General features: G+C 65.5%; 1 protein-coding gene across 1 annotated transcript; it reads right to left on the bottom strand.

Moving 5' to 3' along the window:
- Nucleotides 1-58: 58 nt before the first annotated feature.
- On the bottom strand, nt 59-15,466 carry DPYSL4 (dihydropyrimidinase like 4). Its single transcript, XM_019953219.2, has 14 exons — nt 15,257-15,466; nt 11,752-11,840; nt 11,041-11,225; nt 8,961-9,125; nt 7,411-7,472; nt 7,185-7,265; nt 5,926-5,994; nt 5,376-5,496; nt 3,901-4,057; nt 3,548-3,689; nt 2,756-2,926; nt 2,284-2,463; nt 1,392-1,557; nt 59-756 (listed from the first exon to the last, which is right to left on the bottom strand). Exons 1-14 carry the CDS (start codon nt 15,293-15,295, stop codon nt 665-667), a joined length of 1,719 nt encoding a protein of 572 aa, XP_019808778.2. The 5' UTR covers nt 15,296-15,466; the 3' UTR covers nt 59-664.
- Between the last annotated feature and the right edge of the window lie 1,352 nt (nt 15,467-16,818).

Genomic DNA, 16,818 nt, shown 5'->3' with positions numbered 1-16,818 from the left:
GAACCCCTGGGGGATGGTGTAGGGGCACAGAAGTCAGGGCTCTCCACACGCCAGTGGCTTCCAGTCCAGATGCCTTTAATCAACCTGGTTCCATGGGATTGGGGCCGCTGGGCAGCGGGTGGCATGCAGGTTCCTGACTACAGTGCCCTTGGCACACAGGACGGCGTCTCTAATCAACTACTGGGGACACACGTCGTAGGAGAAGGAAGCACTCAGCTCCGGGCCCCTGGGGCCCCTGGAGCAGGAAGGGCTCTATGGACGGCGTCGGGGTCTGGTCCCTGGGAAGTCTGAGAAGTGCAGCTGCCCGCACGGCATCCCCGTGGGCCCCTGAAGTCACAGCAGCTCGGGTGGGGCCGGGACGGCAGCGGAGTCGGGGACGAGGGCACCATGCCCTCCGCCTTCCGTCCTGGGCATCTCCAGAGGTCGCCTTACGAGGCCCCCAGGCTCGGGGCCCCTGAGCTGCCCCCACCACCACGCCCAGCCCCTCTGCCTGCCCTGGCAGTGAAACCTCACCCGTTCAGCCTCTCCTGCGGGGCTCCCTGTAACGGGCTGTGGGACCCCAAGGGGAGAGGTGCTGGGGAGGAGAAGGGAAGGCCAAGCACCTTTCAGAGTGGGCTCAAGGACGGGAGGGAACAAGGAGGGGGCCGGCCGCCCGCGGCAGCTCCTAGGACAGCGACGTGATGTGGGAACGGCCGCCAGGGGGCGCCATGATCTTCTGGGCCGTGCGCCGCGCGATGTGGTCGTCGGCCTGCGAGCCTGCGGGAGGGCGGGGCGGAGGCCGCGCTGGGGGGCAGGCAGACCCGCCCGCCACACCCCAGGGGCCACGGCTGCAGACCCTACGCTCCCCGACGGCCTGGCGCCTCCCCCGGGCAGGTGCTCCCCCACCGAGGCCTCAGACGAGCAGGCTGGTGAGGCCAGGTGTGCCGGTGGCCAGAGCCCACAGGTCAAGGCCGGCTGTCTGGGAAGCCTGTGCGGAGGGGCACAGGCCAGGCCAACCCCGGCGTCCCTCCTCCGGCCAGGCCAACCCCAGCGTCCCTCCTCCGGGTCTCCCCATGCACGGGCCCGGGATGAGAGAGGGCTGGCCCCAGCCTTCAGGACGAGGCTGGATCCCAGAGGCGGGCAGGGACTGGACGTCAGGGGCTGGGTTGGCCCCCAGTCGGGCAGGGAGGGCTGGCTTTCTCCCTAGGGAGAGCCTGGCTCAGCACCTCCCTGCAAATCCACACCCCACAGCCCAGACCCTGGAAGCAGAGGCTCGAGCTGGCGGCTACAGGTGAACCCCTGAGACCCCCAGCCCCCTTCCTTGTGCACCTCCCGTGAGATGCCAGGGCTGGGGGCTGGGCACGGTCCTCGGGGCCCAGGCACCGAGACCAAGCACCCCAAGCTTCACTCACCGGACAGGCTGAACCCCGACTGGTGCAGGTTGCGGAAGGGGGGCACGGAGATCTTCCCGGGGCAGGACGCACGGGCCTGGGACCCAGCCCCCGGCTTGGCGGGTGCCATCACCTCATGGACCGGCCCATCGTAGAGGCCTCGGGGCACACCATGGATCTCCGCCAGCTGGGGGCCGAAGGGCTGGGTGTGAGGGGCACTGAGCCGGCCCCAAGCTCGAGGGCAGGGCCCCCACCCCCAGGGGTGTCCACCTGTGCGTGTGGACGCGCACCCCCCTCCCCCGAGGCGGGCAGCATGCCCAGGGCAGGTCTGGGGCAGTGGGGGTGCAGGCAGCTTGAGACAGGAGCGCCGGCAGGTCAGGGTGGCTCCGCTCCTGCCCTGGGGAGGAGCCAGTGCCGGTCCCAGCCCTGCCCGGGGGCTGTCCCTCCAAATACAGGTTCAGACGATGTCATCCTAGACAAGTGGGAACGGGGCTGCGATAAAGCCAACCTGCGTGTGTAGTGACCACGCGTGTGTGTGCAGCTGGGCCTGTGAGCACACGTGTGCACGCGTGAACCGCCTGTAGTGTGTGCAGGCCGCTGGCCAAGCCCCGGCGACGAATGAGGGCTCAGGGACACTGTTTGAGCATCCCGCTCTCCTTCCTGAATTCACTAAATGCTGGGTGACCTCTGCTAGGCTTGGTGGCTGTGTCCCCGGGAGCGGCCACTCGGGGTTTCCTTGGCCTCACGCCTGCAGTCTCTGCAGTGACGTGGGCGGCCTGGTCACAAACGCAGGCGAGGAACCGCCTGGACTGGTGAGGCCGCTGTGCCTTTCTGACAGCAGGGCGGCCAGGGGCAGGCTGACCATGAGCAGGCCTGAGGGCTCCGCCCGCCCACCCGCCCGGCTCAGGCTCACCCGGTTTCGGGCCTTTATCCTCTTGTAGACGAAGTCAGGGAAGGTCTTGCGTGGGATGAAGCGGCCGGTCCCGGGGGTGACGCACAGGGCCCCGTCCTCCAGCACAACCCGGCCCTGACTGATGACCACGCTGGGGGCTCCTCGGCACTCCAAGCCCTCAAAGATGTTGTACTCCACGTTCTGGGGGGACAGCAGCCCTCTGAGCCCTCAGGAGGCCTTAGCACTGCTCAGAGTCTGGAGCCAGGGCCCCGGTGGGAAGCGTCCACTCAGCCTGGGTTGGGCTTTCGAGGGGCAGCTGTGCCTGCACCCCTGGCCCCTCGGACACGTCTCCCGGGCACACAGAGTGGGTGAGCTCTCCCCCAAGACAGGGTCCCCCGCCCCCGCTGGCCCTGCCCATCCCAGGATGTCCAGGATGGCTGCAGGTACCCCCCAGACCCCAAGCTGGCCCCCATGTGGGACCGGCTTCTCTCACCAGGCTGTGGCTCTTGGCAGAGATGATTCTTGTGGCCCGGGGATTCCATATGACCAAGTCGGCATCGGAGCCCACGGCCACCCGCCCCTTCCTTGGGTAAAAGTTGAAGATTTTGGCTGCGTTCGTACTGGTCACGGCAACAAACTCATTCTCGTCCATCTGCCCTGAGGCCTGAGAAGCCAGAAGGCGGGGTCAGGGGCACCCCTCCCCAGCAGCATGCAGGGTCTGGTCTCCGGGCTCCCGTGTGCACGCGCCACCCTCCAGGCTGAGGGCAGTGTGCCTCAGTGAGGCCTGCAGGTCTGGTCCTCCCTGGGCACTGAGCCCATCTCCACGCTCACTTTGTGGGCAAGTGAATGCTGATGTTTCCACAATGACATCTGTCCCCAGAGGATGTGACTGGCCCCCGGCGATGGCCAGGAGCCTGGAGTCAGGGCCTCGGCCAGGGGGAGGGCTCAGGGCCAGGGCTGGGGGCGCGGGGGTGGAGGCCCCAGGTGAGACAGACATCTGGGGGAACCTCGGTCCTCCCGGGGAGACGCTGCAGAGTGTAGGGACCCCCTGTGCTCAGGGCCGGTGTATCAGGACCAGGGCGGGGCCTGGCTACGTGGAGTCTCCTCTGGGGGACTAGAGCAGAATGTCTGGGGACCCCAGGGTGACTGGGCTGGGGGGGCAGCCTGGAGCCCGCCCGCCCTGAGCTCCGCTCCACGCGGAGACTTTGCTCGTCCAGGGGCGTCCCTTTGTGGTTCCGCCAGCTCCTCCACGGGGAGGGGTCCCATGGCCCTTCATCTCACCCACCACACACTTCTCCCAGACCACGGACATGCGCTCCTCCACGCCGTTGGTACCCTCGGGGATGAGCGTGAAGTTGTCCCTGCCGACGGCCTTCTGGGCAGTGGTGAAGGTGCAGTGGGCGCTGCCAGTCACCTGGAGGTCCCCGCTGCAGAGAGCCGGGGTCACAGGGGCCCAGGGGGCCCGTCCTCCCCGAGCACCCCCACGCCACGCCCGGCCACGGGGTGGAGTTGTGCCCGCAGGGTGCGGCCAGGAGGTGGGCGCAGGCTCCCTGGACGGGGGGCCCAGGGACTCCTGCCTGGACAGTAGGGTGGGGGAGAGCCCCGCAGCTGGGGGGCGCAGGGCCAGGGGCTCCCTACCTGGACAGCAGGGCGGTGAGGTGGTCCGCGGTGCTGGGATCTGGGCTGATGGGGGGTGACGTGACGAAGGCGGCGGCCTTGGCCCAGTTCTTGCTCCAGTAGTGTGAGCCGTCCGCGCCCAGGCCGGCGGTGATGGGCTCCCCGAACACCACCACCCCTGTGGCAAGGCGTGAGCGGCACCGCGGCCGCAGGACCACCCCCCACCCCTGCCACGGGCTGGGCCAGGCCTCCCACCATGCTGCCCTTCAATTTCCCAACTGCGAGGACTGCTCCCTGACCCGGGGCACCTGGCCTGCCCGGGGCTCCTGAGGGGCCGCTCTGCCCCCGCCTCGCTCTGCCGGGGCACAGACACACTGGCTGCCCCGCCCGCCACGGGCCTGCCTCCTCCACGGCCCGGCGTCCAGCCAGACGGCACCTGGCCCCAGACCCACGCCCGCCCCCACCCGGGAGGTGTCCAGGGAGCAGCAGCTCGGCCCAGGGGTCAGCTGGGTGGGGCTCTTCACACAACCTGAGGGTGCAGGCTTAACACACCACACCACACACACCATATACACAGACACACACACACACACACACATCATATCAGCACCACACACACACACACACCATACACATAGACAAACACCATACACACAGACACACACCATACACACACACAGACACATCACGTAAGCACACACACATACAGACACACACCATACACATAGACACACACCATACACACAGACACACACCATACACACACACAGACACATATCACGTAAACACACACACACACACCATACACACACACACACATCACGTAAGCACACACACACAGACACACACCATACACATAGACACACACCATACACACAGACACACACCATACACACACACAGACACATCACGTAAGCACACACATACAGACACACACCATACACATAGACACACACCATACACACAGACACACACACCATACACACACACACACACATCACGTAAGCACACACACACACACACACCACACACAGACACATATCATGTAAACACACATACTATACACACACAGAGACACATCACGTAAGCACACACACCACACACACACACACACCATACACACACAGACACATATCACGTAAGCACACACACACACACCATACACACACACAGAGACACATCACGTAAGCACACACACCACACACACACACCACACACACACACACCACACACACAGTATGGCTCTGACACGCACTTCTATGCACACAGGGCCCTTAGCTCCAGGTGTGATTCAAGACCCCTGTCAGGTCCCACTGCTGTCTGGACAAAAGGGAGTCTCAGGCCGCCCCCATAGGCTACACCCACAACCCTCACAGGAGACGCCCCTGAGGAGGCCGGCAGGCTCGCTGCGTCTCCATGGGGCTGCCCTGTGCTGCTCCGGGTGGCTGTGGACGGGAGCGACCCCCAAGCCCCTCCCTGCTCCAGCCAGCACCCACCTCGCCGCTTGGCCCGGGCGATCACATCGGCCGCGGCCTTGCTCATGACCTTGGTGACATACAGGGGGCAGCTGGCCTGCCTGGCGATGGTGATGGCGCGGTACACGGCCTCGGCCTCCACCTGCAGACGGGCTGCTCAGGCCACGCAAGAGCTGGGGCTCCTGACCGCAGTGAGCCCGCAACGCCCCGGCCACCCACAGATGCTGGGCCCAGAGGGGCACCTGGGGGTCGAGACCCCAGCCTGGGGCTCCTGACTGCAGTGAGCCCACGATACCCTGGCCACCCATAGATGCTAGGCTCAGAGGGGCACCCGGGGGCCAGGACCCCAGCCTAGGGCTCCAGCCCAGAATCTGCGCTGGCCCGCACCACCCCAGAGTAGACCACCCGCCCTCTGAGCCTTGCGTGCAGGCCTCAGCGCAGCCCACGGGCAGGGGGCCAGGAGCCCTGACTCACCCCCAGGCGAGGACAGTGGGGTCACAGTCCCGCCCGAATGGGGCCCAGCCCGTCTCCGATGAAGGCCCATTGGGGTGCCCCACAGGCTCACACCTACCTCCTCGGGGTGGCTGAGCACGTGGCCCTCGGGGCCGGTAACACCGAGTTCCAGCAGCCGCTTCTGCTCCTAAACACACACCTCATTTCAGCCTGGGAGTAAGTAGCGCGGCCCCGGAGGGCCTTGCAGGGTGCGGTCCACAGCCCAGGACGCCTGACCCTGAGACCCCCAATCACCCACCCCGAGAACTTGGGGGGAGTAGAGGGGTCGCGCTCTGAAGGGGTGACTCTGGCTCCCCGAATCACGGATGAGGGAGCCCCAGGGCTGCAGAAGCCCGGATGCGCCTGGGGTCGCAGGCCTCCTCAGTGAGAAAGAAGGTCAAGGCCCCCCAGCCTCGCCTACTGCTGCTTCCCCAGCAGGTGTGTGCACGGGGTGTGCAGGCACGGGGGCGTTCACGGCCGGGGTGTGCATGCATGGGGCGGGGTTGGGGGCTCTGCACAGCCAGGAGTGGGGCTGTCTCAGGCTGGTTCACCCCAAGGTCTGAGCACAGCACCTGCTGGTGTGGACGAACTCGGGGTGGAGAACCGGGGAGGAGCCAACCAGAACAAGCCCCTCCCCCAGCACACACCTCCCACCCTCCTCCCGGCCCAGCCACCCCGCCCTGGAGACACACGAAGCAGGCACTGCCCGGAACCCCACACGCCCCTCCCAAGTGTCCCCGGCTCCTGGTGAGCTTGGGAACCGGAGAGGCCAGTGGGTCCCAGAAAGCTTCTCTGCGGGTCTGGAACGTCACAGGGTGGGGGAGTGCTGTGTGTGTGACACCCCCCAGACCCCCAGACGGCTGGGAAGCTCCTCCGTGCCCCCTTCCACTGCCCGGACCCTGTGGGCACTGAGGCTGGTGGGCAAACAGTGGGGGCAGAGGCCTGGGCTTGCGGGGAAGGTGGGGCATGGGCAGAAGGGCCAGGGCCTCCCCAGGCAGCAGCCTCGATGGAGGACTGGGCCACAAACCCCACAGGTGTGCCCTTGGGCAGAAGGAACAGCTCTGTAGGGCCCAGTCCTGGGCCAGAGGGCACGGGAACCCGCCTCTGCGTCCCCTCCCACCCCAGGAAGCAACACCTCAGTTTTGGAGAATTTAAGGTCAGACGTGTGAGGATGAAGGAAGACCTGCTGTGGCCAAGAGCCCGCAGGCTCCCAGCAACCCCCCTGCCTGACCTCCGCCCTGAGCTAGCTATCACCCGGGCCAGGTTCCAGGTCCCCTCCCCCGGGTTTGTGGCTCTGCGCTCGCACGGCCAAGGGCAGGGTCACCCCACCAGCCCCACCTCGTCCACGATGTCCCCATTCTCCGCGTGCACTTGGGCCACGGCCCCCAGGTCCCGGATGACACTGAAGATCTCATAAATCTGGGGAGACGCAGGCGGACCGCGTGGGAGCGAGGCCCCGCCCCCAGCACCCGCAGAGCCCGCCCCACCCCCTCAGGACCACGTGGGGGTGAGGCCCCGACCCCCAGCGCCCACGGAGCCTGCCTGCCCACCCCCCGACCCCTACCTGGCCGTCTGTGCACTGGTGTCTGTCTTTGTACGCCATGAAGACCAGGAAGGAGTTCACACCTGGGGGGAAGCAGGAGAGGTCAGGTGCCAGGTGAGGGTAGCCTCTCCCAAGGGCCTCACCAGCTGGCCTGGCGGACCTTGGGCATCAGCCCCACATACTCCAGACCAGCCCAGACTGCGGCAGAGACATCCAAGCCCATCCAGCTCCTCGAATCTGAGGTGAGGAACCAACTGTTCTCTAGCAACAAAGCAGGTGAGAACCCACACACCCTTCACTAATGCACCCCACACCCACTATCACTACCCCCCCACGGTCCCCTCACACCCACCCTCAGCCATCACCAACCCCCCAGTGCCCCTAACACCCCACCTGCACCCCATCACTCACCCCCACGGCCCCTAACACTCCGCCACCCCATCACTAACCCCCACTGCCCATAACACCCCGCCCCATCCATCACTCACCCCCACGGCCCCTAACATCCCACCCCACCCCATCACTCACCTCCCACCGGCCCTAACACCCCTCCACCCCATCACTAACCCCCACTGCCCCTAACACCTCACCCTTATCCATCACTCACCCCCCATTGCCTCTAACACCCCCCCACCCCATCACTAACCTCCACTGCCCCTAACCCCCTGCCCCATCACTCCCCCTCACTAACGGCCCCCCATCACTGCCCCCTGCCCCAGCAGCTTGGGGGTGGGTGATGGCTGCAGGTTCCGGGTTTGCACCTCTGCTTTGAGCCGCCAGGCTGCAGGCCCCCAGGCCAGGCAGGGAAGGACCCAGGAGGCAGAGCTGCTGCCTGGTTGAGGCCCCCGCCTGCCCCTGGGTGAGGGCTCCTAAGTGCCAAAGGTCACAGGCCTGAGGTCCATCACTCTGGAGGGAACCTCCCTACCTCCGTCAGGTGTGTGGTGGAGCAGGCGCACTGCTTCCTGGGCTGAGAGACCAGTAGCCTCCCGGCCTGGCCCAGACTCCGATGCCAGCACCACCATCCCAGGTCCCACCCCTGCTGGCCCCTCTGACCCTGCCCTTCCACTCCTGGCTGTGAGCTGAAACCACACTCAACGCTGATCACCAGAGGTCAGTTACAACGTCCACCTGACTTTCCTTCAAATCCACTATAAACTTTGATGTGGTTTTAGCTTCAGGACTTTTGATTTAAAAAAATATTTAAGCCTGTTTATAAACTGCCCTGTTTCTGTTGAGGCAGCAGGAGAGGACTGTGGGTTTTAAGGCATCTCCTTCTAGAGGATCTTCAGGGCTAAGAAGGCTTATCATGCTTTCCTTCCCCCAGGCCCAAGACACGAGGGGACTGTGGTGACAGCTGTGACTCTGTCTTCTTGTGAAGAGAACAGCCCCGAGATGTGACTCCCAGGTGCGGGCACAGCTGACCTCTCAGCCCAGCAGACCTTCAAATGGCTCTTGTCCAACTTACCCCACACCCAGCCGCCTGCCCTGGAGTCGGATGGATGCAGCGTCCACCTGACCCCAGAAGCGCAGGCCCCGCAGCCGCCCCTCCACCTGGCTAGCCTGCTGCTCACCTTTGTCCCTGACCAGGGCCTCCAGCTCCTCTCTGGTGCTCTCGTGCCAGCGGGGGATGTCCACGTGCAGGGAGTAGTCACAGCAGGCCCCGCCGTCCGCTCGCTCCCGCCACTGCTCGTAGGCCGCCAGCAGGCTCACCCCTGCCTCGGGGAACACGTGGTCCACTGCGGAGACAGCGTGCTCAGCTAGGTCCCCGACTCTGGCCACCAGAACCGCCTGGGTCTCCAAGGGAGAGTGGCTTCACGCTCCCAGGAGACCAGGAGGCACGTTTGAGAAAAGCAGAGGAGAGACTTCGAGCCTTATGTGGGGCTGGGGCTGCTGGGACCTGTCCATCCATCCTGCCCCTTGTCCCCAGCCTCTCCCTGAGCAGAGAGGAGGACCTCGCTCCCCAGCGGACTCACCCTAAAGGGCCTGGCTGAATGAGGTGCGCCTGGCAGGCGGGGGTGGGGTGGGGTGCTGTCCACAGTGCTGAACCTGCGAGCCGGCCCACAGCGGCACGCCGGGCTGGCTTCCCTTGTGCCTCCCCGACCACGCACACCATGGAGGGTCCCCTCCCACCCTGGAGAACCAGGGTGAGCACATGGACACTGCACCGTCCCTCTGGCCCCGCTGGCAACCCCGCGGCCACGGCCCACACCCCACTCACAACCTCTGCCAGGAGCAGGGAGAGAGCTGGGCGGGGTGGCCGGTGGGAAGGCACTCCCACCTGGGGTTACAGGTAGACGTTGTGCCTCCCCGCACACCACTCACGTGGGCCCCTCCGCCTCCCACGGCTCCGTCGCACACCCAGGACGCTGTCCTGCGGGCGCTCATGGCTGCAGTCCTGCGGAGGCCAGCCCATGCCTGCAGCCCCGCGGAGGCCAGCCCATGCCTGCAGCACCTCCATCCTCACAGCCCATTGGACACCTCAGCACCAGTGGGAGACACAGCCAGGAGGGCGTCCCACTCGGCCCGGGCCCCCCGTGACCAGCAGGACCAAGGGCCTGAAAGAAGAGCGCTCCCTCATCAGACCGGGGGGCAGACCACTGCTGGGTTTGGCCACTGCGTAGCTCAGTAAGCCACACCAGGCTGGGGCCTGTGAAGTCGGTCCGAGCACCCAGAGCAGCCCTTCCTGGAGGCAGTGGCAGCGCCCAGCACGTGCCCATGTGTGCCTGGCAACCACGGGCCCCCTCTCACTCCACCCTCCCACCCCCTGCCTCTTGCCCAAATGTGCAGGGAATCATGATGTTTAACCACGGGCTGCCTGAGGTCACCGCCAGGCCGTGGTGCAGCCAGGGTTGGACCAGGTCCAGCCCGAGCGGAGGCGCCTGCCCTTGGCGCTGTGGAGCTGACGGGTCTCAGGGAAGGAGAGAGGCTAAATGCTGGCTTCCTGTCCGGGCTCCTGAGCTGACCACGGGCAAGTTCACGGTGGGAAGTGAACCCTTCACAAGCTGTGAATTGGGCTTCTCTGCCACGCACGGCGCTCAGGCACATCAGAACAGTGCTTGTGCCTGGTATGGGGACTCTGGGGGTTGTTGATCGGATAACAGTATTTTTATCATCCTTTCTCTAAAACACTGCCTCCACCGTCTTTAGCTCTTCCGGACATGAGTTTCTGCAAGCCAAGCCTCAGAGGAGGTGAGGCTCAGGAGCAAATGTGTCTGACATTTCAGGCAACGCAACCCCTGAACTTGTCCAAGGCACTCGAGTTTTCCAAACCAGGACCTTGGCCAGCTGCTGGCTTCCCGGGAAATAATCAACTATGGGCACATTCCATGGAAACCCCAGGAGCGCTCCAGTGCTGGCCAAGGCAGCACACTCAGGCTGAGGAACAGGGCTGGGCCACTCAGCACTTCAGCCACTCAGCATTTCTCAGAGTGAGTGCAGTAAAGAGGAACCATGGCTGATTCATGTTGAGGTTAGACAGAAAACAGCCAAATTCTGTAAAGCAATTATCCTTCAAAAAAAATTATATTAAAAAAAAAGAGAGAGAGAAACAGCCCGAGAAAACTCCACCAGGGAAAGCGCTTGCTGCGATATGCAAGCCCGCCAGAGGCCCAGAGTTAGGACAGACCCCCCGCCCCAACGGACGACACTCACATATCATGGTTGTGCCCCCTGCCAGGGCGGCCTTGGTCCCCTGGCAGAAGTCATCGGCGGGGGTCATGCCCAGGACGGGCATCAGCAGCCGCGTGTGGACGTCGACTCCGCCTGGCAGGACCAGCAGGCCGTGGGCATCGATGGTTCTGATGCCCCCAGGGACAATGAGGTTTTCTCCAATTTGCCTGAAAGCAACAGAGACCCCACTGGTTAGGAAGAGCCCTGAGCGAATGTGAATGGGGCCCTTGGCAAGGCTGCGGAGCTGGGACGCCTGCCCTTGGGCTCCTGTCCTGGAGGCGAAGGGCAATACAGCCAAGGCCTAACTGGACCCGCCCCCGACATTGCTGGGGGACAAGCCAGCCCCAGGGGCTCAGGACAGCCAGCATGGAGGATCCCACCCTGAGCTGGTCACTGAGGTGTCCACTCGCAGCCTTGCTGACCAGAGGTTGGAGCTGCCTGACAGACACGAGCAGAGAAATGAAAAGGTGTGGTCAATAAGCATTTTTAAGCACCTACTGTGAGCCCACAGGTACTGAAGCTGTGATAACAGAGAAGTAGGAAGCCTCGTCCTGCTTTCCAAGGGCTCGCTGAAGGTGCGGGAGGGGCTGGAGTTGTTTCCAGGGAACGAGATTGTGGGAAAAACCCTCACGCGGACCTCGCCCAGAAGCAAGCTTCCAGGCAACGGGTGACCGCGAAGAGGCAGCAACTCACTTTATCAGGCCGTCCTCCACATACAGGTCAGCGTGAAAGGACTGGTCATCATTCACGATCTTCCCCCCTCTGATCAGGAGGCGGTCACTCTGTCCGAAACAAATAAATAAACGGGGGCACGTTTGCTCCAAACCGAGTGACCCATCGGTACACTGAGCACCAGCTTCCCTCTGAAGTCACGATGGAACACACGTCTGTATGTGTCCTTTGGACACGGTCTGTGCGTGTGGGACCAGCACAGAGCCTGCAGGGTTGGCCACCCCACCCCGCGGCGGTGGCCCTTGGAGGCGGCTGCCCACAGGCCCTGCACGTGACCCACACCCACAGTCAGGCAGTCTGGCCTCACCGAAGACACGGGGCGAACGGCCAGCCAGCTTCCCGCGTCACCACGGCAAAGCCATGTCAGTGCGCGTAGCCGTGCGTTTGACCACGGGCACGCCGTCACGTGCATTGCCAAATTTCTAAAGCCCATGCAGAGCGGGAGGTGGGCCACGTCTCGCTTGGCCCTGTGGGCCTGGAAGGCCGGCCCTCCCTGCAGGCCCCACCTGCAGAGGCGGCTCCAGCTGACAGCCAGGCCAAGCTCCTTCCAGAATCTCTGTGGCCTGTGACGGTGCCTGGAGGCGGGGGTTAGAGCAGGCCCCGGCAGGCAGGGCCCTCCCGCGGGATGGCCGCATCCCAGTGCGGGGAGACAGATGTCACACATGCAGCCGTCACAGGAGGTGACGCTCGTAAGCGCACAGAGGGACGTTTCGGGGCTGCCACAGAGACCAAGAAGGGCCTCTATGAGGAGCTGACGTGGCCGTGACTCAGGCCCAGGCCAGGGAGCAGCCCGAGCAAAGGCCCGGGGCAGAGAAGAGCCTGGCTGATACAGGATAGGGGGTGGCAGGCTGGGGTGGGACGTGCTGGGCCTGGGGGGTCACTGGGCCACCAATGGCCCCTCAAGCTGTGTCTAAGTGCCTGCAGAGAGATCACAGTGGCCTGGGTAGAAAGAGGCCCTCATGTTCAAGGACAGACACAGGTCATGGTTGCAGTGGTGTCCGTGTGTCTGGATGAGATGCGGGGGCCCCCTGGCTGGGATTATGGGGTGGATGAGAGATGGACTCCAGAGAGGCTGAGAGTCGGGGGGCAGGAGCTGATGACGGAGAGGCTATGGGGGTGCAAGCCAGGAAGACACTGGGGTGCTCGTGGCTCTGGTGCCGCCTGGACGTTGCCCCAAGGAGGTGAACAGTGTCAGGGAGTGTGGCTGTTAGGGGCACGCCGCGGCACGGAGCTGGGCCGCGATCAGTCCATTCTGACGGTTGGGATGGAGGGGAGATGGGGGGCCGGTCACAGGCTGTGCAGGGTGTGGGGTGACGGCCGGGCCTCAGTGGAGCAAAATGGCGAGAAACACAGAAAGGGTGGTGGCTGAGAGCAGGTTGGCGGGTGAGAACCCAGCCCTGTGGCACGTTCTCCCACAGCCTTGAGCCTCACACTTCCCGGGGCTCAGATAGCCAGAACCACAGCTCTTTCACGGGGCTCTGGCCCTGGCCTGGGGCTCCTGGGTGCCCACCCAGAGGCTGGGCTGGGACTCCAGCTGGGAGCTCTGGTTCTAAACCCAGCGTCAGCCTGAAGCCAGAACGGAAGTGTGCAGGGCACTTAGCAGCTCTCTCAGAGGCTGCTGAGGGGATAAATAATTCATGGCTTATGAGCCAGAGCACATCACTCTATTCTTATTAACATCTAGCAGTTTGGGATGGATTCTCAGATTTCTATTGACTCAAAGTAGAACCTCCACCCCACAGTCGACAGAAGGGTGGCTAACGAGCCACAGGCCAGACGGGACCCCCAGCTTGTGCAATCTGCCCAGCCCTGTACCAAGGATGGTGTGCATCTCACGTTGGCTGAAAGACATAAGAAGACTATATTGAGACTCATAAAATTATATGAAATTCACATTTCAACGCCCACAGCTCAACTTTAATGGAACTGCTGCACCCATTGGTTCCCGAGTCACCTAGATGGCTCTCCTACTGGGCTGGGTGGCCACGCCAGAGGCAGTGTGGGCCTCGAAGCTGAGAATACCTACTGGGTGCCCTGCCGCCAGCTCCGGTCTACGCCATGGACTGGCCCCAGCTGCCGGGGCCTCTCCTTGCTGGGTCCTCAGGGACTCACTGCCCAGCCCCCTGAGGACCAGGCCTGGCCCTAACCGGTCATATCACAAGGACTCACCTCACCCAGCTCCCGAGCCAGTGTCAGAGCCTGGCTGCCTCCTCCTGCAGGGTCCCCACTCCACTCAAACACGCCCAAGAAGAGGAAGGGGAAGGCTTTGGGCAGGGAGACGGTGGTCTGAGTCCCCATTCAACCCCCAGTTTTCAGACTTGGGCACCTTCCCAGGTTTGGAGCCAAGAGGGGAATGCAGCAGCCCTCAGGACCGGGGTGACAGTCTCCTGACCTGGCCATCTGGCCTCTGACCCACCCAGAGGTGGGGCCACCCTCCCCACCCTGTCCGGCCCTGGTGGGCTTCCTGCATCAGGTCAGAATCTGGGCCAGTCCTGAGGCAGGACCCCCTCCTTCTTCCCTGAGTGTCTCAGGATGTGAATTGGCAACCCCACGGCCCTCCCCTGAAGCCAAGAGCAGAGCTGGGGCTCAATCTGCGGGCTCCCAGGGGCAGGCCGCCCCCGGGCCTCCAGGCACCTCCCTCCGTCTCGCCCTCCCCCTCTCCCTACCCACGCTGGGCTCCCGCCGCCTGGAGGGGGCGGCTTTGTTTCCTGGCAGCCCTGGGTGGACAGTCGGACTTCCCCCACCTAGGGCGTGTGGTGTTAGAGGGTCTTCTCCAGGGAGCCGAGCTGCCTGGGTGCCCGCTCAGTGACGAGGGAGCACTCTCCCCACCACCCCCCGGGGCGGGGGCCTCCAAACTCCAGCTCCGAGGAGGGCTCCGGGCGGCCAGGGGCTCCGGGGCTCCCGGGGCTGGGGCTGAGCGCCGGCCTCAGATGCTTTGTCTGGGACAAAGAGCTCCCGGTGCGGCGGGGGCGGCACAGGGGCGGCCGAGGGGCGGGCTGCGCGGGAATGGCATCTCTGCACCCGAGGCCGGCGGCTGGACCAGCCTTGTCAACAAAGGGCCGCGCTGCCCGCCAACTCCGAGCGGAGCTTAGAGAGAGGCCCCGCGGGGTAGGGGGGAGGCGCATCTGCGCTTTAGGAAGCGGGTCTCCCCGCCCCCACCCACCACCAGGCTCGAGCCCTCCCCGGGCGCAGAGGGGGTCTCAGGGCAGCCGGCTCCCTGAGGGTGTCCAGCGCGGCGCTCGCGGGCCACCCCCCCGGCTGCGCGGGAAGGAGCTGGGCAGGAGGGGGCAGCGCCGGGACAGGGCGCAAGGTGAGGTGGGGGGCGGGGGCGCCTGGACGCCGAGGGAAGGGGACCCGGCGCGCGGCCGGGAAGGTCCTCCCGGGGGCCCAGAGGCCAGGCCCCGCCCGGCGCAAGGGGCGGCAGGCGCGGGGCTGGCGGGAGCGGGGAGCGGACAGCGGGGCTCACCGTGATCCGGGGGATGCTTTTCTTGCCCTGGAAGGACATTCTGCTCTTCCCGCCGGCGCCAACGTCTCGGTTGGCTCGGGCGGGGCGTGGCGGGCCTGGGGGTCCCCGGCGGGGGATGCAGCAGCTAGGCCTCGCGGGGGAGCCCACGGAGCCCGGGTGTGTACGTGTGGGCGGCGGGCGTCCAAGTGCGAGCGCGCCGGGCGGCTCAGCTCGGTTGCCGGCCCCGCCCCCGGCCCCGCCCCCGGCCCGCAGCTGCTCCCGGGTTCTCAAGCCCCGCCCCGGCCCGGCTCCTAGAGGCTGCCGTCAACTCCGGCTAGGCCCGCGCTGAGGCCGCTGACCAGCCCCGGCGGAGTCGGCACGCGAACTCTTGCAGGCGGAGTGGGATGGGGGTGGGGGTGGAAAGACGGTTGCCACTAGTCCTGGCCAGTGTGTGGGCAAAGTTCCCCGCCACCCCCCCGCCCAGGATGGACAGGGAGAGGGGTCCGGTAATGACCTGCCAGGCCCCGCTTCGACCCTGGCCAGCCGGAGGCCCGCCACCAGCTCCCTGATGACCCAGGGCACCCAAGGCCACGGGGACCGAGTCTAGTCTCAAGTCCAGGCTGAGGATCTCAGGGAGCTGGACTCCGTCCTGAAAGATGTTTCAGGCCAAAGGTCGGCTCCTTCGAGGATTTGCCAGGGCAGGGCTGGGAGCGCCAGACCCTGGGGCCGGACAGTGGAGACACCTCCCTGTGAGACTGTCCAGGGCCAGCCCCGCAAGCCTTGAGGACAGGAGAGGGGCTGCAGGGACACAGAGGGGACAGAAAGAGACCAGGAGACACAGAGAAAGAGCTGTGCGAGCCCAGGACAAACAGAGCAGGAAAGCCCAGGCCTCGGGGGGTGCGGGCTGGGGAGGGGGCGGAGGATGGGGAGGTCCAGGCTTAGGCTTGGCCCGTCGTGGGGAAGAGGCCCTGCGGCCAGCGGTCGCGTCCCCGGGGAGGGGTTGGAGGCTCTCCGAAGAGGACGGGCCCCTGGATGGCTCCCGGGGCGGCCTCTGGGGTGGATGCGCTGCGCCTCAGGGGCAGAGCCCGCGTCCCGCGTTCACCAGCCCCGCCGCCCGCAGCCCCCGCACCGCGGCCACTGCCTGCTGTGGGCCGTGGGCCTGGGCCGCGCTGGGCCCCTCTGGGAGACTCGCCGCGGCCCCCAGGCCGTCTCCACCTGGCTCGCTGGGACTCCCCGGGTAGCCGCTTGGCCCGCTGTAGGGCCCTCCGCCTCTCGGATCCCGGTGGCCGCCTCCCAGCGCGTCCAGCGACAGGGTCTTGTTCTCAAAGGCGTCCTCCACGCAGCGGAAGACTCCGCCGAGCTTGGGGCGGGCCTGGGGGCTACCCGTGCCCCGCGCCCCCAGGCAGGCGGGCAGAGCCCCTGCGGGCTCCTGCGGCCGCCTCGCTGCCATTGAGGGAGCGGGCGAGGGGCGGCCGGTCCCGGAGCCTCCAGTGGCGGGGTTTGAGCTCTGCGCGTAGACGGGGCGGACCCGGGCCCGGCGCTCCCCCCGCCCCTTTCCCTCTGCCCGCCCTCCACCCCCAACC

The sequence above is a fragment of the Bos indicus genome, chromosome 26 (genome assembly GCF_029378745.1).
Source record: "Bos indicus isolate NIAB-ARS_2022 breed Sahiwal x Tharparkar chromosome 26, NIAB-ARS_B.indTharparkar_mat_pri_1.0, whole genome shotgun sequence".
Classification (NCBI taxonomy): domain Eukaryota; kingdom Metazoa; phylum Chordata; class Mammalia; order Artiodactyla; family Bovidae; genus Bos; species Bos indicus.
This window is presented reverse-complemented; position numbering and strand designations above follow the sequence as displayed.